This window comes from Molothrus aeneus, chromosome 28 (genome assembly GCF_037042795.1).
Source record: "Molothrus aeneus isolate 106 chromosome 28, BPBGC_Maene_1.0, whole genome shotgun sequence".
In the NCBI taxonomy this organism is placed as follows: domain Eukaryota; kingdom Metazoa; phylum Chordata; class Aves; order Passeriformes; family Icteridae; genus Molothrus; species Molothrus aeneus.
The window spans coordinates 2396796-2421860 of record NC_089673.1 but is presented as its reverse complement, the minus strand read 5'-3'; the positions used below and the strand labels follow the sequence as shown (position 1 = coordinate 2421860).

General features: G+C 45.4%; 4 protein-coding genes across 5 annotated transcripts; all 4 read left to right on the top strand.

Moving 5' to 3' along the window:
• Positions 1-2744: 2744 nt before the first annotated feature.
• LOC136567167 (olfactory receptor 6Y1-like) lies at positions 2745-6120 on the top strand. Its single transcript, XM_066566667.1, has 3 exons — positions 2745-3658; positions 5617-5666; positions 6110-6120. Exons 1-3 carry the CDS (start codon positions 2745-2747, stop codon positions 6118-6120), a joined length of 975 nt encoding a protein of 324 aa, XP_066422764.1.
• A 2102-nt stretch (positions 6121-8222) lies between these two features.
• Positions 8223-9167, top strand: LOC136567166 (olfactory receptor 9S13-like). Its single transcript, XM_066566666.1, has one exon. The coding sequence runs from the start codon at positions 8226-8228 to the stop codon at positions 9165-9167; it is 942 nt and encodes a 313-aa protein (XP_066422763.1). The 5' UTR covers positions 8223-8225.
• Positions 9168-11737: 2570 nt separating this feature from the next.
• On the top strand, positions 11738-17274 carry SDR39U1 (short chain dehydrogenase/reductase family 39U member 1). The gene is made up of 6 exons (XM_066567061.1): positions 11738-11775; positions 12260-12366; positions 12696-12778; positions 13796-13917; positions 14959-15102; positions 15320-17274. Exons 1-6 carry the CDS (start codon positions 11745-11747, stop codon positions 15733-15735), a joined length of 903 nt encoding a protein of 300 aa, XP_066423158.1. The 5' UTR covers positions 11738-11744; the 3' UTR covers positions 15736-17274.
• Positions 17275-19644: 2370 nt separating this feature from the next.
• Positions 19645-24071, top strand: LOC136567377 (olfactory receptor 4D9-like). Of its 2 annotated transcripts, none has more exons than XM_066566978.1 (2): positions 19645-19704; positions 23059-24071. In XM_066566978.1, the coding sequence occupies exon 2, from the start codon at positions 23068-23070 to the stop codon at positions 24055-24057; it is 990 nt and encodes a 329-aa protein (XP_066423075.1). In that variant the 5' UTR covers positions 19645-19704; positions 23059-23067; the 3' UTR covers positions 24058-24071. The 2 variants fall into 2 exon arrangements, with proteins under 2 accessions (XP_066423075.1, XP_066423076.1); XM_066566979.1 differs by lacking the exon at positions 19645-19704 and adding an exon at positions 20563-20587 and having other exon boundaries at positions 23096-24071.
• Positions 24072-25065: the final 994 nt, after the last annotated feature.

Genomic DNA, 25065 nt, shown 5'->3' with positions numbered 1-25065 from the left:
AGGTAGAGGCAATTCTTAATTGGGCATGACTGAAAAGACAAAAGCAACAGGAACTTGTTCCAACCAATTAAATTTAGATAAGATAGAGTGATGAAGCACCACAACACAGCCCCAGAAAGGTCATGAAATCTCTGAGCTTTGCAAAGCTTGACTTCACAAGTCCCTGAAAAACCTGACCACCCTGAAATATGTTTGTGACAGCAGAGTCAGTTAAAATATTCTGGAATTAAAGCTGTTTTTGCAACCCAAGTTTTTGTATGATTCTTTGATCTGGATGTTAAGTGGAAAAGCCTGTGGCACCTCAAACTGCAACAGAAATGGATGTTTAGGGAAGTGAATTTGGCTGTAGGTACCCACAGAGCAGATTTCAACATTAAGCAATGTGTTCAATTCTATCCAGGGAATGGATCCATGTCACTCTTCACTGGGGAGCCAAGAGCTGGGTGCACTATTCCACATGTGAATATATTTATAATTTATATTTTTATAGCACAACTCTGCCCATGTCTCTGTTACATCAGCTGTGCCTTGGTCTAGCTGAGAGCTGAAAATGTCAGAGGTACTAAAATCTCTCAGAGAAGCTGTTTAAGCACTGCCCTGACCTCACATCTAATGGCCCAAATAGCAGCTACTGAGTTGCAAATCATTGTTTTTATCCCCTTTTATAGCTTGTCACTGTTAGACCACAGCACAGCCTCCAAAACCCCATACTGAGCAAACCAAATAACTTCTTTTCATGCTTCATATACCCTGACTCATATCTTCACATCCTAGCAGGCCTTGGTAAGCACCTCTCTAGTTCATCCACATTTTCCTTGAATTGCAGGGTTCCCAAAATTGATCCATGGTAGCTGGACCCTCACCAGCCTCACAGAAATGAGGTAAGAACTAACACTACTCTCCCTTCTCCATGCACTGACATTATTTTAAAGTTGTCTTCTTCATGAGATGCCCTTACATTCCTGAGCATGCACATGTGGCTTTGGCCAGAAGTTAGAATTCAGCAGCACACCATAGGGTATGTCAAATGTCACTAGATTCTTACATATTTGCAAAATAAATCAAACTATGCCCCAACAGCCAAATAACTTCTGTAATTCCAGCTCTCCTAGATGTTAAACTCCCAATATTCTCACTGTATGAATGTAATTTTAGTCATGGTTCTGGCTTAAGGAAGATATCTAATTAATATGAGACCAAGTGGAGGGAGATTTTACAAACAGCTGCTCCCCCTGGCAGCATGGAGGGGACCACATCAGGTTTTGTACTCTTCATGCTACAGAGTCCTGCAGCAGCTCCTCAGCTCTGTTTGGGAGGCAGCTGACCTCATCAGGGGACAGATCAATGTTAACTCTGATCCTCCCTTTGCTCTGAACATATTTGCAGCGTATTATAAAATTCAGAAAATGCATAGCTTGGCTATTTGTGTCTCTGAAGATTGTACACATAACTCCAGTGTGGGTGAAACTACACTTATCCAAAATCACTCACTCCAAATGTGATTATCAGTTAAGGTCACTGATTTAGATTTGGGCACTAAAATATTTTTCTAGGTTACGTTTTGGTAAAAGACTGCCATATCCTCTGCCTCAGGGTGTGTTTTTACTTTCCTCTGCCCTATAAAAATGAGCAGACAACAGCTGCTATTCTTTCATTGTTCAGTGTCTCAGGAAAAAAACCTTCAGAGTTTCTTCTGCTCTGCATGGAATCACAGAGGAAACAATAACATCCCTCCTCTTTCTGTGATTGCTTCCATTGGGAGGCTACTACAATTTCTGAATCAGACCTCCTGAGACACCACAGGTAAATAAAGAGTTGATTTCTCTGTGCTGGTATAAATCACAGCACTGACATATCAGTCCACATCCAGCTGTACCCTACTGATCACATTCTGCAGGACCACTGGATTCCCACTACAGAAGGTTGAGAACAGTTTTGGTTTTAGCAGCACAGGCTGAGCCACTCTTCTTTTTGAAGGATTAATCTGAGTTAGCTGCAAACAAACCAGACCTAGAATTGGAATTTGCTTGCACTTATGCTGTATCTGAGATCTCTGTGTACCATCTCAATAGATTTGTGTAGATGTAAGTGTGCTCAGAGCCAGATACAGAAACCTCTAGTGGGCTCCTTCAGGTGTGTTTGGAGAGGTTTTTTATTTTAAAAATGAATATAGCCTTGTGGTGCTTCACACTTCTCTTAGAGTTCCTGGAAAATATAAAATATAACTTTAGAAATGCTTAGATGTAGAAACTAAAGCATTGGAAATGTGAATGTCTGTCTATAAGCTCATGACCTGTCACTTCTTTATACTGGATGAAAAATATATTAGCATCAGTCATTATTTGTCTAAGGTGAGATTTGTAATGTATATTTATCTCCATGAAATGTAAATTTGTAATGTATATTTATCTCCATGAAATGTAAATTTAAAAGCATGCTTTAATTTCTAAAATGAAAAATTCTGCATTGAGCACATAAATTTCACAAAGTTCTGTAATGTATATTTATCTCCACGAAATGTAAATTAAAAAGGATGCTTTAATTTTTAAAATGAAACATTCTGAATTGAACAGATAAATTTCACAAAGTTCATTTCTAAAAACCCAGCCAAAAAAAAATATGACTGAGCTTTTACAGAGTCTTTAAGTGGTTGTGTAACTTATGGCTATGAATTTAAGCCTGGTAGTCAGGTGTCATTGTATCAATTTATTGCAGGTGGATAAGGTTCATCTTTCTTCTGCAGAATGGGTGGGAGGAATGAAACCAAAGTCCTGTATTTCATTCTCCTGGGTTTTCCAACCACTGGTGAACTGCAGCTGCTTCTCTTCTCTGCTTTACTTCTGGCTTATTTATTAACTGTGTTGGAAAACTTCCTTATCATTCTCGCCATCCGAAATAACCACAGCCTGCAAAAACCCATGTATTTCTTCCTAGGGAATCTGTCTTTCTTAGAGATCTGCTATGTCTCTGTCATTGAGCCAAAGATGATCACAGATGTCCTGTCTCGTGACAAAAGGATTTCATTCCAGGGCTGCATGGCACAGCTGCATTTCTTTGTGACTCTTGTTTGCACTGAGTATGTTCTGCTGGCCGCGATGGCCTACGATCGCCTTGTGGCCATCTGCAAACCCCTCAGGTACCCCCTCATCATGAGCCACAAGCTCTGTGCTCAGCTGGTGGCTGCCTGCTGGGTGTGTGGTTTGACCACCTCCTCCATCAAGCTGAGCTTTATAGCCAGGCTCTCATTCTGTGATGTGGACAAAATCAATCATTATTTCTGCGACATTTCCCCCCTCCTGAACATCTCCTGCAGCGATTCCTCTTTGGCCGAGCTCGTGGACTTCACCTTGGCTCTGCTGGTCATCCTGCTGCCTCTGTGCACTGTGCTGGCCTCCTACATCTGCATCCTGATCACTGTGCTGAAGATTCCTTCTTCCCAGGGGAGGCAAAAGGCTTTTTCCACCTGCAGCTCCCACCTGGCCGTGGTGATTTTGTTCTACTCCACCACTCTTTTCACCTACGCCCACCCCAAGCTCATGTACACCTACCGTGCCAACAAGCTGGTGTCAGTCCTGTACACGGTGGTTGTGCCACTTCTGAATCCTCTCATATATTGCCTTAGAAACAAGGAAGTCAGGGTTGCCACGAGGAAGACTTTTACTTGCAGAAGAGACACCAAAGAAATCAACTGAAGAGTCCCACAGAAGGGGCTTTGCTCATGAAGATCCCCTGGGAGCGCTGAGGAGATGAAGTCAGGAGGTCCAAACTTTAATTCATGCAACCACTGCTCATATTTCTTGAACTAAACCTTGATATATTTATGTATATACTATGGTTTTGACATGAGGTGTGTGGGTTTGGGGTTTTTTTGCTTGTTTTCCCCCTAAGAATCTATGCTGTCACCCTTTCTTAAAAGTCTCCAGCTGAATGACTGCTCTGTTTTTAAAGGTGTTTGGAAATGCTGGAAACTAAAGCCCAGATTTGTTTGCTGTAGATGGAATAGAGTCCAGAAAACACTGTAAAATGCATGTGAAAATCAGCTAGATGTGATTAATTTAGTCCAAGATATTGTGATTATCCCTTGAGAGAAATAGGCAGCAGAAAAGGATGGATAATTGTAACATTCTTAGATTCCTGGTGTAGGATAAAAGGAACCATCCTCTGAAGAAGAAAATGTTTCTGATATGGCATTAGAGAAGGTATAATGTGAATATTCACATGGTGCAGCTGCATTGTCACTTGGCCTCTGTCTCAGCTCCACAACTCCTTCATGAGTTTTTAATTGAAATTTTGCAAGGTTTGAAGTTCCTTGAATGCAGTGATTTCTTTACACACATTGACTGGTTTTAAAGCACTGATCTGAAGTGATTGTTTTGAAATAATGTCAGGGAAATCCTTCAAATACACTGTGAAGAGGATTACCATCCAATTATTATGGGCTTTATGTAAACTATTAATAATATTCTTAGATAACCTGAAACAAATAACTCATAACCTATTCTACAGGGGTTCCTTAGGGAAGGAGAGAATACAGAAAAGTCTTACACAAACCTTTTGAGAAAGCAAGTTCCCTCTTGCATCTAGGCTTATTTCTGGAAGTTTTCCTAATAAACACTTTCACAAAGTCAAGCACCTTTAAAATACTGCAAATAAGTCACTACCCACAAGTAAAGAAGGTAAAACTAAATCCAATCTCAGCTTTTGAGAAACTTTCCTTTTCTCTTAATCTCACTGTCTGCCTGCAGATAAGATATACTGATAGGAATGTATGCAAATGTGAGATAGTCTTGGTTTAGAAGACACTGATCAATTTTCAGTCACAAAATTTGGGAAGCCGTTATATCAAGAACAGGAACATCTATTTCATGCAGATTTATTTAAAACCACATGCCAAAACAAAGAAAATGTAATGTAGTTTGCTGTAACTAAACGTGACACTCCTGTGCTGAGAAGAATGCGAGTTTGCTTTTTGAAAAGCAGCCGTGTCCTGGGGTGTGTGAGATACCCAAACAGGAGCTGGGAGAGGTTTTTCCCTTCCTGGGGTGATTGCTCACCCCAGAGCAGGGTTCCCGTAGAGGCTGGGCCCTCGCCTGGACCAGACTCCTCAGTTTCAGAGGTGAGTGCACTCCTGGAGTCAGAGAAGAGAACACATTGTGTGAAAACTTGCTTTTGTTCAGAGAAAAGAAGCATTATTGCCTGGGGAGAAGGCAAGGGTGTCTGTTCTATTTTGATAATCTGGAAGAGCTTTTACAGTGACTCCTGTGAGCCAGAGAGCAGTTTGAGGAGAGGATCCATGTTTACCCCTGAAAGAATTTCCTACCAAGGTCCTTGACAGAGAAACCAAGAAAGAAAGAAGGAAAAATAAGAGAAACATCAACTGCCTGTACCAATGAGCACTTTGTTTGTCTCTGGTGACCAATGAGTAAAGTGTAAACTTATGAGCTTTGTAAGAATGTATAATAAACATGCAGTCCATAATAAAACCAGTTTTAGAAGCCTTCTGAAAATGGAGTGTGTGGCTTTGTGTTGTCTCTGTCTCAACTACAACACAAGGAAGCAGATTCTAATGGTTAATGAGGTCTTGATTAGGTCCACAGTGTTTTGTTTAGCAGAAAAAAAAATCTACAAGGGGCAGGAAGGGTTCTGCATAAGAAGCAGAGAAAAAAGTAGGGGCAGAAGACACACAGAAACAGCTTTACACTTTATGGTTTGTGTTTGTTATTTTATTCCTTATATTTTTCTTATTTTGCAGGCAAAGGAAAATGGCACAAGGGAAAAATATCTCATTTGAGATTTCAGATGTTTGCTGTGAAGGTCCAGGACTCTGGAAACTGAATCCCTGGTGTTTTTTATGTACACTTATTAAAGTATATATAAGCAACATGCTAAGGAGAATGCTCTTAGAAGCAGTCAGAGGAAAGGCCAGTGATGTATTGGTTACAAGAGAAAAATCAGCTGAGTAGAAAAAATGTTCAGTATTTTTTGGCAATGTGTTCAAGAAACCTGAATTCCAAAAAAAACCAAACCTGGCTTTAATAACTGTACTGCGAGGTATGTGTGTATTGTGGTGTGTGAAATCTGAGCTTTGCTTTGTTGATTGTGGTGACAGAACTGGATTAAGAGTTTCTGCTTGCTCTTTCTTTCATTATATAGAATGTAGTAATCAGGGCTTATGTATACAGTTAGCTCTTCTGGAAATTAAGCACATTATCAGGAAGCCAGTTTTTAATGTGTCTGCATTCTACACTTTCTGTTTGATCAGTCAAGGGGCAGACAGATCCAGAGACTTCTCAGGTGAATCAAAAATCTTCCTTTCTCACTGGCTAAAAAGTATCTCCAGCATCTTCATTCTTAGCTGAGCTGTTTGTTACCCTCTTTAAAAAAGCATTTTCTTCAAGCAGTAGTAATTGTTATTTCAACACAACAATTTTGGATAGGATGTAGGATATCCTTCAATGGACAATATGCTTGATTTCTATGAAATTATATTTCATAAGTTTACACCTACTACATTTAAACCATTGACACTTGCACATAAATCCAGAACAAAAATAAGAATTTAAAAATAAGGTCAATGACATAAGCCAAGACCACACATCTGTTAAATGGCTGACCATAATGACGCAGGATTTTGATGTTTTCTTTTACATTATTGTGGACAAAAGTATCTCTTTTTTTCTTATTCTCTTCTGGCTGGCTTTATTAATTTTTTTATCAAAAACAGCTACTTCTCAGGGACAGTTTTTCCCCTGTTTTGAAGAGGCACTAGAAGAATCACAATGTGGATGCATCTATTTCTCTCTTTTGACAATATGGGAAGCTTTAGGGATTGTGAAAGTTGTGGACAACAAGCTTGAAAAGGCTTTGACTGGATACTTGACCTGACTGCCTAAAACTGAGCTCTCTGCACACAAAAATCCCCAGGAAAAGTAGCAAAAATACTTGATGAGCAAGGTTACACAAAAAAAAAAATCTTTCTCCAAATTTATTTCCCTTTCCTAAGACTCGTGGGTAAATAAGAACAAAGGATTAAATAGAACAAAGGATTAAATATATTAAATACCTTCTGAGGGTACCTAGAGGTGAGGTTGCATTTCAAGGACCATGGAGGGATAGCTGGAGAAATTGTTAAAAATTAATTCGATGCTTTTAAAAGATTAGGTACATGCTGGTTAAGAAAAAGGATCTAATGGAAATGACAGCAAAGCAAATAAAATATCATTTCTGTCACTCAGCTTTTTAGAAAATAATAGAGTTGGAATTTTTTAAAACAATTATCTACATTAAAACATTTCTTGTCTCATATTTTCAATTGTTTTGCATCATCTGAAGTAGCATTTTTCCTTGTTCTTTTGTTTAGGGGAGAATAATCTTGTGGGTTAGTTGCAATCTTAGGGTGAATTTTTTTTCTGCCAGTTAAATCTGAAATAGGTCTTCAACTGTAGAATGAAATGTCTGTTCCTAGTTGGTTGTAAAGTTTATTAAATTAAAATAGGTTGGATAAGCTGCATGCAGAATGTTTCTTTATATTGAAGATAATATTATAGGATTATTAGCTTACAAATTACCCTGTAATAGTTGACAAAAATCTGCAGATATGATATATCAATAAATTTTATACTTTTTCCCATATCCCATTTAATTTATTAATTAATAATTATTTTATAATAATATAAATAGAATATAATTAATATATTATGGTATATACTATATAAAATATATTACATTATATATCAATCATAATTATTATAAAAATATTGATATATGAATTTGTTATTTATATTTATTACTAATATGAATGCTGATATTAATATCCTCTATATTATTTTAATTAATTATATCTAATTAATAATTCTTACAATATTATAGCTATATATATTATTTACATTATATTAATATTTTAAATACTAAAATGTTATTTTATATTATTTTCTATAATTAATACATATAATTTATAATGAGCATTAATTTTATTATATTTCTTATGTTTCATATATCATATATATATATATTGATATCACATATTGAGATATATATTGATATAATATATATTGATATCATATGTATTGATATCATATGTATTGATATCACATATTGAGATATATATTGATATATATTGATATCATATATAATGATATCATATATTGTTGTCTTCTCATACAATTGCTTCTCCAGGCAAACTATCTGCAATCCACTGCATCCTTGTTTCATTTTGGAAAGCAAAGATGGAAAACCACACCAGGATAGGTGAGTTCATTTTGGTGGGGTTCAAATCCCACCCAGGATCCCAAGTCCTTCTCTCAGTTCTCTTCTCCACAATGTACTTTGTCACTGTGGTGGGAAACATCTGCATGATCCTCGTCATCAGGATGGACCCCAACCTGCACAGCCCAATGTATTTCTTCCTGGAGAACCTGTCCACCTTGGACATCTGTTATTCCTCTGTCATCACTCCCAGGGCAGCACTGGCATTCTTGCTGGGCAGAAGGAGCATTTCCTACGTTGGCTGTGCTTCCCAAATGTTCTTCTTCTCTCTCTTTGGCACAACAGAAGCTTTTTTCCTGGCTGTGATGGCTTACGATCGCTTCACTGCCGTCTGCAACCCACTGCTCTACCAGGTCATCATGAGCAGGAGGCTTTGTGTGCTCATGGTGGTGGGCTCTTATCTGTCAGGCTGCATCAACTGCACCATCCAGACAGGCTTCACCTTCAGTCTGTCCTTCTGTGGGCACAGAGAAATAAATCACTTCTTCTGTGAAGTTGCTGCAGTGATCCACACCTCCTGCTCCAACACCCTTGTCAATGAGCTCGTAATGCTGGCTGTGTGTGGACCAATAATTGTGGGCACTGCCCTGGTGGTTTTTGTCTCCTATGGTTATATCATCGCCACAATCATCCAAATGCCTTCAGCTGAAGGCAGGCACAAGGCCTTCTCCACCTGCTCTTCTCACATGGTGACAATCTGCTTGTTCTTTGGGACAGTGTTCTTCATGTACGCTCAGCCTGGAGCTGCATTCTCACCCAGCAAGAGCAACATCATCTCCATCTTCTACACTGTGGTTATTCCCATGCTGAACCCTTTCATTTACACCCTCCGAAACAGGGAGGTAAAAGGGGCTCTGAAAAAACAGTTTAAAAGAAAAGGGTTTTTTAAGCACCTTTCCTGAAGTCGAGAATGAGCACGATGTCCAATTTGTAAAATAAAGGACATCAGGACCTGAATGTAAAATAAAGGACAGGATGTAAGACAAAGGACATCAGGACCTGCTTTCAAGAGTCTTTTGTGTTTCTAGATGGTCAGTAAAAGCAGGATATATAAACAAATCTATGAGACTCTATTGATTGTTATTTCAACTAAACAATTTCTGATAGGATATCCTTCAACGGGCAATATGTTTGATTTCTATGAAATTATTTCATACGTTTACATCTATTACACTTAAATCATTGGTGCTTACACATAAAACCAGAATAAAAATAAGAATTTAAAAGTAAGGTCAATTAAGTAAGTCAAGACCATACATCTGTTAAATGGCTGATCACAGTGAAACACAATTTTGACATTTTCTTTTACATTACTGTGAACAAAAGTATCTCTTTTTTTCTTATTCTTCTCTGGCTAGCTTTATTCCTTTTCTAGAGCAGATGATAGTGAGGTTTCATTTAACCATAATTAGACATTTACAATCCATCTGATCTATAATTTAGGGGCCTCTTATAGCCATTCAAAAGATACCAGCATTTTAAAGCCATAATTAACACGATGGGTTGGACAATTTGAAGAGTACCCAAGTGTACTGAACATGTAAAATAGGACACAAACTCAGATTCTGGCAGAAGAATCTGCTGCCACACCTAAGTGTACTGAACATGTAAAAATAGGACACAAACTCAGATTCTGGCACTTATTTCTGGCACACAGCCAGTTCAGGTGGAGGCATTCTCCCTCTGAACATCCACAGCTAAATTAAGTCAGAGAAGAGTGGAGCACAGAGATGTGCCTTCCTGTGCAAATAACTCTTACATCTCAAATTTCCAGGCTGGCTCCTTGCAGAAAACCCATTTCTTCTTCTCCTAACCACAGGACATGGCACCTTCATAGAGCTGGTGGCCAGAGGGATAAGGAGAGCTGTGGTTGCTTAGTGAAGCAAGGGAGACACCACTCCTGGAAGTGCCCAAAAAGAAACTGGACATGGCACTTGGTGCCATGATTTAGCTCATGGTGGTGTTCAGTCAAACACAACAATCCTGGAGGTCTTTTCCAACCTTAATGGTTCTGTGAGTGAGTGTCAGACTGGGGCTGGGGGAAGGAGGATGGATGGATGGATGGATGGATGGATGGATGGATGGATGGATGGATGGATGGATGGATGGATGGATGGAGGGATGGATGGATGGATGGATGGATGGATGGATGGATGGATGGATGGATGGATGGATGGATGATGGATAGATGGATGATGGATGATGGATAGATGGATGATGGATGATGGATGGATGGATGGATGATGGATAGATGGATGATGGATGGATGGATGGATGATGGATGATGGATGGATGATGGATAGATGGATGATGGATGATGGATAGATGGATGATGGATGATGGATGGATGGATGATGGATAGATGGATGATGGATAGATGGATGATGGATGGATGGATGGATGGATGGATGGATGGATGGATGGATGGATGGATGGATGGATGGATGGATGGACTAAGCTGGATAGGTAGGTGGAAATATCTCTGCCATTTGTTCCTGCTCCAGAAGAGCCTCCAGTGTGTAGAGATCTTGCCTACAGGCTGTTGTCACCCTCTGTTCCTCACAGGACACAGCTAAAAGGAGCTGACAACACGGGCAACTCTGCATGAAGCAAAGGCTGCTCCAGCCGCCTGCAGGTGGGAGGCTGTGTCTCCAATGTGTGTTTCATGGCATCTCAGAAGAGACATTTCAAGCCCAGCGGCAGAATCACATCCTTGAATGAATTTATTTTTCCATGACCCCAAGGAGACATGCAAGTGGGTGCCAGAGAGAAGGGAGGCTCAGGGTCAATGAGAACAGCCCCAAATGCACCATTCTTTGTTTTCTACTAGCAATATTAAAAACACTTAATAGAATAACAGAATCATAGAATCTCAGACTGTTTTGGGTTGAAAGGAGCCCTAAAACTCACTCAGCCCCACCCCTGCCGTGGCAGGGACATCTTCCCTTGTCCCAGGCTGCTCAAGCCCTGTCCAACCTGGCCCTGGGCACTGCCAGGGACGGAGCAGCCAGAGCCTCTCTGGGCGTTCACTCCTGCGCTTTTAGCGAACTGATCAAGTGCCCTGACAATTCCCCGGGCTGCTGTGTCCGGGTGCTGCCCTGCTCAGCTCCGAGCCAGGCACAGGGGCCCAGGAGATCCTCGAGTGTCCCCTCAGCCCCGCTCTGCTCCGTTCACTGAGTGTCCCCTCAGCCCTGGGCCGTTCCCCGAGTGTCCCCTCAGCCCCGCTCTGCTCCGTTCCCCAAGTGTCCCCTTGCTCCCAGGCCGTTCTCCGAGTGTTCCCTCAGCCCCGGGCCGTTCCCTGAGTGTCCCCTCAGCCCTGGGACTCCCCCCGTGTCCCCAGCCCGGTTCCAGCCCGGTTCGCCGCCCATTCCCGGGCACGGCCCCGGCGCTGGGATGCGCTGGCCCTTTAAGGGCCTCCGCGCCGCTGGGGGGCGCTGTGCGCGGCGCGGGGCGCACGCGTGAGGGGCGCTGCTCGGCGCATGCGCGGCGCGACAATGCGGGTGGTGGTGGGTGAGTGTGGGCCTGGGGGAGCGGGAGCGTGAGGGAGCGGCGGACAGAGAGAGAACGGGGCCCGTGAGGGAGCGGAGGTCTGAGGGAACGGGGCCCGTGAGGGAAGGGTGGCCTGAGAGAGCGGCGGTCTGAAGGTGTGAAGCGGGGGCCGTGAGGGACCGGGGGCCGTGAGGGAGCGGAGGCCCTGAGGGAGCGGGAGCCGGAGAGAGTGGGGCGTGAGGGAGCTGCGGCCTGAGGGAACGAGGGCCGTGAGGGAGCGGGTCCCATGAGGGAGCGGGAGTGTTGAGCAGAACGGAGTTTTGGGGAAGGGCCAGGCGGGCCTGGGTTGTGGGTGCTGCCCGCTGGGTTGGAGCCAGGCCGCCGCTTCCCCCCCGGGTATGGGGGCTGCCGTGATGCAGCCCCAGGCACGGGCCGCCTGTGCTGCAGAGGGGTGATGGCACAGGAACACAGCCCTGACGGTCTGTCTGTCTGGCTCTCTCACCAGGTGGTGGGACAGGCTTCGTGGGCAGAGCCCTGACCCAGCTGCTGCGGAGCCGAGGGCACCAAGTGACCCATGTGTCGCGAAGAGGGGGCAAGGATCGGATCAGCTGGGTATGAGCTGAGAGTGGTCACAGCAGGGGGAATGTGACAGGGCTGAGAAACCAGGCTGCGTGCCCTGGCTTTCCATGGCATGGAGGGACCCTGCCAAGGGAGGTCTGGCTCCTCTGGATGTCCTTTTGCTGGGTGTTAAATGGGTCACAGTCACTGGAATGGGTAACTGCTGTAGCACCAAGAAGCAAAGCCTTATCCATTCATGCTTGTCTCTCCAAATGTCAGGAAGAAACTGGCTGAAGTTCTTGGGAGCCTGCTCTGCTTATTTGCAGGGAAGGCTTGAGCAGAGGGGAGGCCTGATGTGTGATGTCTCTGTCACTCCTGCCTAGGAGGAGCTGTCCCACTCCGGGCTGCCCCAGTGCGAAGCTGTGGTCAACTTGGCTGGTGAAAATGTCCTCAACCCTTTCCGCAGGTAACTTGATGTTCCATAGTGCTCTTGGGACAAGGTGGAGGCAAGACAGGCCAGTGTTGTCAGGGAATGTGGAAAGGGAGGAAACAACATGACCACAAAGCTCTTGAGTTAACCAGCTGTTGACATTTGCACCCTCAAGTAACCAGAACATTTCTGTGGGCCTGGTAGGTTCTGAGAGATCTTTGGAAGAAAGGTTTCCTCCTGTATCTACAGCTGGAGGCCAGAACCATTAGTTCCACATTTCCAAAAGGACATTGGGTGGCATGCCTACATCCAGAGTTTGACTTCTGGGAAGAACACCAGCTTTGGTGTCTAGCTCCTCTGCTGACTTTGTCTGAAGCCAGTCCAAACCCCACAGTCTTGTAAGGAAAGTGAAGAGCCACCATCTCCCAAAGTTCCCCTGCCTTTGTGCTGAAAGATGACGTGTCCTCCCTTTGCTCAGGGGTGAGGGGAGTTCCTGTGACCTCTCCTTAATGCCTTGTTAAGCCTGGCCTAGAACAGAGACTGGACAGAGCTAAAGAATAGAGCAGGGATTTATTAGGAGGCCTCAATGGATCCACCTTGGGCAGCACAAGGGCCCAGCCAGGGCTGCACCCAAAATAGTGACAAAATGCCCCACTGGTCACGGGGTCTCTCACTTTTATAAGCTCTGCACCATTTGCATATTGGAATTAATTGTCCATCACAGATTTAACCCATGAAGCCCCATCCTGCTTGCTTTTCTCTCTTCAGCCCAAGCTGTTTATGCTCTTGGGCCTGAGATTTGGATCATTTGTCCTTGGTCCCCAGCTGGAGCAGGAATTGTTTTGTCTCCCTGCTCTGTGCACAGAGCTCACCATCCCCTGATGTGAAGCCCAGACCCACCCACTAAAGCAGCACAGAACCTGAAAAATAGAAAAGCCAAAACCTGAGGCATCACCCTGAGCTTGTGAGCTGGTGTTGGCCGGGGCCCCCTTGGTGGCAGTGCTCCTTGGGGTGTCCTGTGAGGTGTTTAATCCCTGGCTCTCCCTTTCCCAGGTGGAATGATGCCTTCTGCAGGGAGGTCGTCAGCAGCCGGGTGGAGACCACCAAGGCCTTGGCCAAAGCCATCGCTGCTGCTGAGCAGCCTCCCCGTGCCTGGGTCCTCGTCACTGGCGTAGGTATTGGTTGGGCTTGGCCAAGACAGCACTCATGCTGACCTGGAGAGGCCTTACCTGCAGACAGAAACACAATTCCTCAGGAGCACCTTCTTGCCTTGAAATGTCAGCTTTGTTGCCATCAGTGTCACTGTGTTTAGGCAAGCCTTGATAAGCTTTTAGTGCTGCTGGAGAGGAATTTGATTCCCTGTGCTTTGTCTAGGGCAGTTCTGTGTTTTCCTGTGAAAGCCTTTAGGCATCTTGTAGAATCAATTTATGTCAGTAAGGCCTCAGCTGAAGCCCTCTGCATAATCTCCAACTTCTGCTTGCTGCAGTCTTTAAACCTGAGGTTTATCATTAAAGCTGCCATGGTTTATCCTCTGGGATGCCCAATACTGAAGCAGGCACCTTCCAGCCACCTCAGTGTGTTGCTTGCAGGCCTGTTTGGGTTTTGGGGCTGCCTGAGTGTTAGTGCATCCTGCTGAACCTGTAGAGCACATTGTAGTCCAAAAACTTGCCAGCATTGCCATCAGAGACCCAGTGCTGTTCATGTGAGGGATCCCTGGTGGAGTGGTCAGAATCCCAGAATGGTCTGGGTTGGAAGGGGCCTTAAAGCCCATCCAGTCCCACCTCCTGCCATGGACAGGGACACCTTCCACTGTCCCAGGGTGCTCCAAACCCCATCCAGCCTGGCCTTGGACACTTCCAGGGATCCAGGGGCAGCCAGGGCTGCTCTGGGCGCCCTGTGCCAGGACCTCCCCACCCTCACAGGGCAGATTTCCTTCCTAGCAGCCAGTCTAAACTGACTTTCAATTTGAAGCAATTCCCCCTTGTCCTGGCACTCCAGGCCCTTGTAGTCTCTCTCCAGCTTTCTTGTAGGCTCCCTTCAGGTATACTGGAAGGTTGCAGTTTGGTCTCTTTTTCCAGGCTGAACCATCCCAGTTCTCTCAGCCTTTCCTCACAGGAGTTCTGGGCTCCTGGAGGCAGAGAAGATGGTCTGATGGGGAAGGGGGGGGCTTGGTGTGCCTGTTCAACCCTGACCCCCTTTCTGCTGTCACCCTGCAGGTTTTTACCGCCCCAGCCCCACAGCTGAGTACACTGAAGACAGTGCAGGAGGGGATTTTGACTTCTTCTCACGCCTGGTGAGCTCGTGGGAGGCTGCAGCTCTCATCCCTGGGAGCCCAACTCGTGGTGTTGTGGTGAGATCAGGTGAGTTGGGGCATCATGCTTATTAATGGTGATTGCTTTACTGCTGGGGCAAGAGTGGGAAGAGCTGGGTAAAGGGCACCAGTTCTTCTGTCTCTCCTTGTTGGGGTGCTGTTCCAGCCAGTCAGCCCCTTAAGGATTCTCCTGCTGGTAGGTGTGGGTGTGAAGGGGGTTTTGCCCTCTGGCAGGGGCACCTGGTGTCACTCTGTTGTCCCCACAGGTGTGGTGCTGGGTCGCGATGGCGGCGCAATCTCTCAGATGCTCTTGCCTTTCCGCCTGGGACTCGGAGGCCCCATGGGCTCTGGACTGCAGCCCTTCCCTTGGATCCACATCCAGGACCTGGCTGGGATCGTGTGTCACGCCCTGGAGAAGGAGTCTGTGCGAGGCATCCTCAACGGCGTTGCCCCATCCTCGCCTGGCACCTCCAATGGCACCTTTGCCCAGGAGCTGGCGGCAGCCCTGGGCCGGCCGGCGCTGCTGCCGGTGCCCGCCTGGGCCGTGCGGGCCGTGTTTGGGGCAGAGAGGGCAGCCATGCTGCTGGAGGGACAGAGGGTGCTGCCCAAACGCACCCTGGAGAGCGGCTACAGCTTCATCTTCCCTGAGCTGCCTGCAGCTCTGAAGGACATTGTGGCTTGAGGCCTCCCTGCTTGGGCTGGGCCCTGATGGTGTGAGCTCACGTGGCTGCCCATCAAAGAGGGGAGCCCTGCCCCTTGCCACTTCCCCATCCACATACAGAGGGGGTGAGCAGTCCTTTCCCCCGTATCTCACTGTGTGCATCCCCAGTTTAGGAATCATCCCTCTTACTGCCACCTGAATGTTAACATCACCTGCATTTGGGGAAGGGCAGGAGCCCCTCACAGGACTGTGACTGTGGAGTTGCCCATCTTCCCTTTGCATGGTCTGGCAAAGCAGCTGGGGGTGTCATGTCTTCTCCCCTGAGAGATGTGGCAGCAGGAAACAGGTCCTAATGCTGTTGGAATTCCTCCATGGTACTGGAAGTTGCCCTTCCTGTTTTTCCCCATGATGACAGGCAAAGCAGAAGAGCTAAAGTCTCTTTCTTGGTCTTGGTGGTTGTGGGAGAAGATGCATCTTTGGGTGCTGAATACAAACTGCTTGGAGACTCTGCCCTCTCTTGTGGCTGGTAGCAAGTTGATGTGTCAGTACCTTCAGCTGAGTCTAATCCAAAGAGTTACACCCTTCCAGGGTTCCATTCCCCTTGTGCTGTGGCAGGGATGAGGGAGAACCTTGCTTTGCCAGCCTCTAGAGGAAAGGGTGACAATCAGATTGTGGCCCCTGGACTGCTTTGCCTTGGTTGAGTGCCCATCTAAGCTTGAGCTCAGGAAAGCTGGGTGGTACATGCCTGTGTGAGCTTTAGTCTCAGCTTTAGTCCAGAGGAGCATTTCAGCTGTTGCCTTCCTTGTGCTCACCTCAGACCAGGGTGGTTTTCTTTCACTGATCCCATGAGGTGGTGCTGGTGTTCAGGTGTTCCCTCCCTGGACACTGAGGATATCCCAGCTGCCTGCTCTGCCTGGGGAAGCAGTACCTCTTCCCTTGTACAGCAAATTGCAGTTTCATCACCTCACAGTGACAGAAAATGTATCCACATGCTTCCCTTGACCCACTTCCATATCCCAAAGTGGGTTGCAGGGTGTGAAGTCCACAGAGCAGTGAAGTTTATTATAGCAGTACTTCTGGAGAAATTCTCCTATTGTGATGTAAGCTGGGGCTAGAAGATTCTGTTAAAAGGCACTTGAGGCAGATAAAGACCTACTCTTTGCCATCCACAACAACAGCAGTCCACTCATTCCTGGTTTATGCCATGCTGTAGTCAGAGTAGCTGAAGGATCAGTCTTGGTGAAGTGTAGATGACCCTCCTGTCTCTTTGCTCAGTACATGCTGGGGACATCTGTGTGACATCTGTGAGCAGGCTGACCCTGGAGTTTGGGTCTCATTCTGGCAGGGCTGAGTGATCTGCACTGCTGCCTTGCTTTGGGGCTGGCTCTGGCCTGACTGCTAAGTTGCAACACAGTATTAAGGACAGCAAGGCTTAATTCAGAGTTTTCTGCAGCAGTGGTAGTTCTGCACCATTTGTATTGTTAATCTGCTTTACACATTCTTTCACTAATTGTAAGACACTGATTTCCCTAATTAAAGTTGGTATTTCCCTTCCTTGTACCCCTTAATTTCCACTGAACCATGGACTTCAGTAAAACCTTTGACTCAATTTTCCACAGTGCTCTCCTGGCTGCTCCTGGCCTGGATGGGCATTCCCTCCCCTGGGTACAAACCAGCCTGGCCAGCTGAGTACGGGTGGGGAAGGGTTAAACCCAGCTGGTGGCCCATCAGAACTGGTGTTGCCCAGGGCTCAGTACTGGCACCAGTCCTTTTTTGTGTCTTTCACCAGTGATCTGGATGGGGCGGTTGTAGTCAACAATTGTGGTGTTGTGTGGGTTCCAGGACAAGGTGAGGGATGAGAATTGACTCCGAGTTCTCAGAAGGCTGATTTATTATTTTATTATATTAAAAGAAAATGATCTACTAAAACTATGCTAAAGAAAGAGAAAGGAGACATCAGAAGGCTAAACAAGAATGAATAATAAAACCTCATGACTGACCAGAGTCACAACACAGCTGGACTGGGGTTGGTCATTAAGTTAAAACAATTCACATGCTGTGTAAACAATTCTCCAAATCACTTTCCAGAGGAGCAAAACATGGAGAAGCTGAGGCTTCTCATCTTGCCAGGAGAAGAAATCCTGGCAAAGGGATTTTTCATAAAATATCACAGTGACGGGGGTGGAGTGCACTCTTGGTAAGCTGGCAGACACCAGCCTGGGTGGTGGTTTTGGGAGGCTGGGAAGGCTGTGCAGAGGGGTCTGGGGACCCATGGGGCAAGGCCAGTGCTAGGAGGCTCATCAGGGCCAAGAGCTGGGTCCTGCACCTGGGTCACAGCAAATCCATGCATTATATGAAATATTAATCCCAATATTTCTGGGTGGGATGTGCCTGGCTCTGTGACCCTGGCTGCTGGACCAAAGGCGGCAGCTGTGGTGTTTTCACCTCAGAGACACCTTTGGCCAGCTGGGTGCTGCAGCTGGGCACTCACAACAAATCCAGGCAAAATAGGAACTCAGTTTACCTCTGGTGGAAAAGGTTCAGGGGACGGTGAAGAGAAAGGAGAGGATTCTATTGTAGAGTTTTAATCCAGAGTTTTATTCCAGGATGACAGACTCTGAATCTTGTAACAGCTCCCAACAGAATCCAGACCCCATGGTCCCATCTGCTTTTAAGCCCAGGGACAGGGGGAGGGGAAGGGACAGGTGAGGGGAAGGGACAAGTGAGGGGAAGGGACAGGGGAGGGGAAGGCACAGGTGAGCCACCAACCAGGTGTGAGGAGGGGAAGGCTCAGGGGATACAGACACTTGGACAGGCCAATGAGCCCAGACCTGAGGGGCACCTTTGAACTTCTGCCAACCACACCATGACCCTGCTGGAATGTTAAGATTGATGGGCAGCTCTTAGCAGGAGGGCAAAGGGGAAAGGAGAGGTTGGCACACCTGGGGGGTTGGGATAGGTGAACCAGGAAATGGCATCACCCTGCAACAATGCCGTGCTCCAGGCTCAGGGAGGAGGGCCTGGAAAGCTGGAAGGACCTGGGCGTGCTGGGTGACAATGGCTCAGTGTGCCCAGGTGGCCGAGCAGGCCAGTGGCACCATGGACACACAGAATAGAGATCCCTCACCCAGGCAGGAAATCCTGCACTGAGCAGCAGCAGGGCATGGCCAGACAAGTGTGGTTCCTCCCCTAAACATCCCTAGCAAACCTTGGAGCCATCTCAGATGCTTTTCTCCCTCCATCCCATAATGGGTCCTTTATCTCCTGGGCATTAACTCTGCCTCAGGCTGTGAGCTGACCCCACAGCTGCTCCCACTGACCCATTGGAACAGGTCCCACACCCAGCCAGGGGCTGTTGGATCTCCTGGGACAACCCTTGAAGAGCTGGATCAGTGTCCATTTCTCTGGTTAGGTTTCTCTCTGGTTTCTCTACCTGCTGGTGGGCACCTGTGCCCCTTTGTGTATGTGTAGACCAAGTTTTTATTGTATAACCAGAAAAATTCACTTTGTAAAGGAGCAGAGAAGTGTTTTAATCACTGCCCTGAAGGCATTACTGATAAACAATCCTGTAGCAATGACTGAACTTTTTTATTTCAAAGCACAGTTGAACACAAGCTCCAGGCAGCAAGTTGTGAGAGTTATAACTTGAGTCCGTGGTTGGGAGTTATAATTTGCATTTTTTCATCTTGCAAATGGGAGGAGTGACTACACTGCCATGAAAATTCCCATTTTAGTTCTGCTCCAATTATCACAAGGTTCCTTCATCTGCACGTGTCCTGATGCACATGACATGAAGCACTACAAGAACTTTTTAATTAGCCCCATGGTGAGAAAATCTAGTTTTGCTAATTATATTATTGTTATTCTTTTTTGAATGACCAGAAGTGCAAGGTGATTTGGGATTTTGCTTTCTTTTTGAATCCCATCATTTCCCTTAACAAAGGCATCATGAATCCTATAAGGGAAGGTTGTTGGAGTCTTCTGTTGGAGGTAGGTTTGCAATCATCTCCTCTGAGTAGAGCTGTGCTGTTTTATCTTGTAATTTGAGAATGACTTCTTGTAGCTTGTGTGAAGTTGGATCATAGAAACAGGAGTTTGCTGAAGGTATTTGCTCTTTCTGCCAAAAATACTGGAAGGATGAATAATTCCACTTGCTGCCTGTGGCAATGATTATATTGTGAAAGAGGAAATGACCTGAAAATGCTTGTTTATCTTTTTAAATATATAATCTTAACAGAGTCAGCTTCAGAGACACTCCCCATATGTTGGGAGAGGTCTGAGGGAAGGCAGGCATGAATCATACCCGTCTCAGCATTTCTGTATTTCAGGTTTTGCTGGAGCTCAATCTCACTTTTGTGTTAGGGGGATTACTGAGGCAAAAGAGAAAGGTTGGATTAGAGTTGAAAGCAAATTGCTCTTTGTCTCCCCCAAGCTTCTGTGAAAATACTATTTTTGTAATGGAAAATGAGAACAAAGAATCCACAGCATTAACTGTGGATTGTTAGAAAATGTGATTTCCTACCAAAAGTGGTTTTTCTTTTTGGGTCTGTGGAAAAAAAATCTGCAATTTTCAAGCAGAAAATAGGATTAAATATGTAAGGATTTAAAATGGAATTATTCACTGACACTAACGAGGAAACTGTTATAGAAAAAATTACAGTATCCCTTCAGAGTATTCACCAAAGGCAATGAAAATGTGCAGAAAGATCTTGTTTCTACAATTCTCTGAAATTCCATTTTGGGAAGTTTAACAGTTTATAGGGGAAAATAAAAAAGTTGTGGTTTATTGTAAGAAATTGGATTTTTGTTTCAGCAGCCAAGTAGAGGTAGTAACTTCCCATCAGGGAAATGGCTCAGTCATCCTGGGCTGTGGGTGCAGGTGAGCAGCTGCCATCTTCTCTTAGAACTTCCCCACAGGGTCTCCAAATTCACTGAATATTACAACATTCATTTTCTAAAACTTGAGACACTGTGATTTTTAACTCATTTATCCATATGCCATTTATCTGACTGAAAAGAGGTTTGAAAAAGCACTGTGATGCAGAGATCTTTGTAATAATCTAACATAAGGGAAGACCAGAACTTGGCAAGAAATTGGGGTTGAGACTGAGCTGTCCATGGAGCCATAAGGAGGAGTAGCATGGCCACAGTGATGTTACCTTTAGGGTGAGCACATTCCCATTCCCTCTGCAAACTCCCTGACTCTGATGGGAGCTGAGACAGCCACCTCCCCTATCCTGACTTATTTTTTAGTGCACAGATCACCTGGCCTAATGTGGGCTTACCTGCCCAGCCAGCCCAAAGGTGGGAGTGGAAGATTAGCAAAGGCAGGTCCTGTGTGGGTGACTCTTCTGTCTGTATTTACACAGAGAGCCCCTGCAGCTCCCTGGATAAGCTTCAGCCCAGCCTAACTTGCAAGTCCTTGCTTTGGGTGAGGTGCATTCCAGGCAGAGGTGCTGCTCCCCCAGCTGAGTGCTGTGGTCGATGCTCCAGAGGGAAGGGATGCCCTACAGAGGAACCTTGGCAGGACAGAGGTGGGCAAACCTCAGAAAGTTCAGCAAGGGCAAGCACAGGGTCCTGCACGTGGGTGAGGCCAATCCCAAGGCTGAGCAGTGCAGGGATTGAGAGCAGCCCTGAAGGGGAGGACTTAAAGGGTGTTTGGTGGATAAAAAACTCAGTGTGTCCTGTCAATATCTACTCACAGCCCAGAAACTAATCAAACCCTGGGCTGCATCAAAAGCCAGCAAGTCCAGGGAGATAATTCCACCCCCAAGTCCCCTCTCTTGTGACCCCACCTGCAGAATGGTGTCCAGCTCTGGGCCCCAAGCTAAAGGAGCACATGGACCTGCACAGATGGACCATGGACCTGCTGATCAAGGAGGGCCACAGATATGGTCAGGAGGCTGGAGCACCTCCCCTGTGAGAACAGAGCTGGGGTTATTTAATGTATGGAGGGAAGAGAAAGCTCTGGGGAAACCTCTCAGCAGCCTTCCTGCACCAGGAAGTGGCCTGCAAAAGAAATAGAGAGGGACTTTACACAAATTCATGTGGTGATAGGAGTTGAGGAGAGGAAAATGGGGGAAAGGAGTCAGTACACTGGATGGCAGGGCTGGTATTTGTAGGGACAGTTGGGAGAAATAGGTTGGTGTGAAAGTTATAAAGTCTGACATAAGTAAATATCTCATCCTGCTTCTGGGAAAGGACAAGCCTGTGCAATCAGCAGAGGCCAGAGGCCAGGAAGCAGCTTTGTAGATAATTGTCATAGCTGAGATAGAGACAGTACAAAGCAACACTCCATTTTCAGAAGGCTTGAAACCCAGTTTTATTATGGCATGCATGTTTTTTATACATTCTTACAAATCTCATAAGTTTACACTTTCCTCAGTGGTCACCAGAGACAAAGTGTTCATTGGAATAGACAGTTGCAGGTTTCTCTTATTTATCCTTCTTTCTTTCTTGGTTTCTATGTCAATGACCTTGGTAGGAAATTCTTTCAGGGGTAAACATGAATCCTCTTCTCAAACTTCTCTCTGGCTCACAGAAATTGCTGTCAAATCTCTTCCACAGATAATGACCCTGGCAGACAAGCAGCTGAACAGGAGATGGGAATGTGTCCCTCTGTCATAGAAGGGGACAGCTTCAGCTCTGCCAGCAAAGGTCTGGCCAGGTAGAGCAGGGAATGATCCCAGCCCTGCTCAGTGCAGGGAATGATCCCAGCCCTGCCCAGTGCAGGGAACTGATCCCAGCCCTGCCCAGTGCAGGGAACTGATCCCAGCCCTGCTCAGTACAGGGAAATGATCCCAGCCCTGCCCAGTGCAGGGAACTGATCCCAGCCCTGCTCAGTGCAGGACTGGGTCAAGGCCAGCACTCCAGGACAAGAAGGACAGTCATACATACACTGGACTGACATCCTTGGAGGGTCTCCAAATTAATCACTGGGCTGGGTACATGGCATTCAAGGAGAGGCCGGGAGAACTGGGTTTGTTCACCCATACAGGAGAGAATGCTGAGGGGAAATCTGATTTCTGTGTATAACTAGCTGATGAGATGAGGATACAGAGGAGATAGAGCCTTCCTGGAGATGTAGAGCAAAAAGATGAAAGGCAACAGAGACTAACTGGAACATCCTAAATTCTCACTGAATGTAAGGGAATTTTTTTTTTTGTTTTGCTTTGTTTTGTTTTGTTTGGTTATATACTTGAACAGTTCACAGAATTTGTGAGATTTGATGACTTCCAGAAATCCCTCCTGGATTAATCATAAATTATTCTATGATTTTGTGTTCTAATAATTCTATAGTCCAACACCCATTTATACTCATCTTTACTGCTCTTGTTTGTGCAGGGATAAAGAATGGAATCAAAGAACATCACCACCACAGTGGCAGAATTTGTCCTGTTGGGCCTGACACAGAGCCACAAGGTGCAGTATTGTCTCTGTGTGATCTTCTTTCTCATCTATGTGCTAACCTGGCTGCTGAACGTCACCATCATGGCCACTGTGGCTGTGGACCACCACCTCCACACCCCCATGTACTTTCTCCTGGCCAACCTCGCTTTCCTTGACGTCAGTGATTCCTCAGTCAACACTCCCAAGCTGCTGTCAGGCCTCCTCGCCCAGCACAGAGTCATCTCCTTCCACCAGTGTTTCCTCCAGATGTTCTTCTTCCATTTCATTGCAGGTGCCTTGGCGTTTCTGCTCCTGGCAATGGTGGTGGATCGCTACGTGGCCATCTGCGAGCCCCTGCGCTACCGGGCCATCATGAACTGGAGCACCTGCACGGGGCTGGTGGCAGCTGCATGGCTGGGTGGATTTCTTCATTCCATTACACAAACTGGCCCTCTCCTGCAGCTGCCATTCTGTGGCCCAAATGTACTGGACAATTTCTACTGTGATATCCCCCAGGTCATCAAACTGGCCTGCACTGACACTCGCGTGGCTGAGCTGCAGATGGTGTTTAACAGTGGAGTGATCCTCATCAGCCTTTTTGTAATCTTGATTATTTCTTACATTGGCATCTTGCTGAAGATAAGGACGTGCATCACAGAAGGGAAGCGCAAAGCTCTGTCTACCTGTGGAACACAGATAACTGTTGTGAGCTTGACCTTCATCCCCTGCATCCTCACCTATGCCCAGCCTTATAAGAAATCCCCTGGGGACAAGGTGGCCTCTGTCATTTTCACTGTGGTCACTCCAATGCTGAACCCAATGATCTACACACTCAGAAACACTGAGATGAAAAAGGCCATCAGGAGAACACTGGGCAAAATGTTTCTGTCAGCAGGAAAACAGAAACCAGAGCGGACAGTAGATCCAAAGTCGTCAAATCTGGTGTTCCCATGACAAAACTGGTGCTCATGATGCTCATAAGTTCATCACTGATATTCCTGTATAAAAGAATGTAGGGTGCCCCTGACTCTGGGAATGATTGGTATCTGACTCTATTGATTCAGAATGCTGAACAATTGCTTTAATAAACTATACTATATTACATTAAATAAAGTTTTCTTTGTCTCTTCAGTGTGTTGGTTGTTTCTGGCTGCAGGGGGTATAATTATAGAATTGTGGCATCAGCTATGGCTCTGGACTGCTAACTCAGGTGCCTTAGTTAAAGCTGTAAGATGCGTGAATTTATTTGTAATTATTTATTGTATTTATTATTTCTTGTAACTTATACAATTCCTGAACCATGTGGTCTCTAGAAGCCATTGCTAGAATTCTCCAGATCATTTATTCATTCAAAAATTCAATAACTCCAACAATTTTCTTTCTTTCTTTCTTTCTTTCTTTCTTTCTTTCTTTCTTTCTTTCTTTCTTTCTTTCTTTCTTTCTTTCTTTCTTTCTTTCTTTCTTTCTTTCTTTCTTTCTTTCTTTCTTTCTTTCTTTCTTTCTTTCTTTCTTTCTTTCTTTCTTTCTTTCTTTCTTTCTTTCTTTCTTTCTTTCTTTCTTTCTTTCTTTCTTTCTTTCTTTCTTTCTTTTCTTTCTTTTCTTTCTTTCTTTTTCTTTTCTTTCTCTTTCTTTCTTTTTCTTTCTTTCTCTCTCTCTCTTTTTCTCTTTTTTCTTTCTCTCTTTCTTTCTCTCTTTATCTCCCTTCCATTCTATACTACATAGATACATGTATGTTAATAATTCCCTTGTAATGCAAATAAAAAATTAAACTCAACGCTGAACTTTAATGTCATAAGCTGAACTAAAGAAGAACATTCCAACAATGCTAAAACTTCATTATGTGGTTCTAAAGTGAAGAATCAAGTACTGCACCAGCAACACACAACTAATGACTAATTTAGCTGTTTTCTTGGGGCTTCCTTAAGGAGATCAAGTGCACCCATGGCAGGAGGTGATTTGACA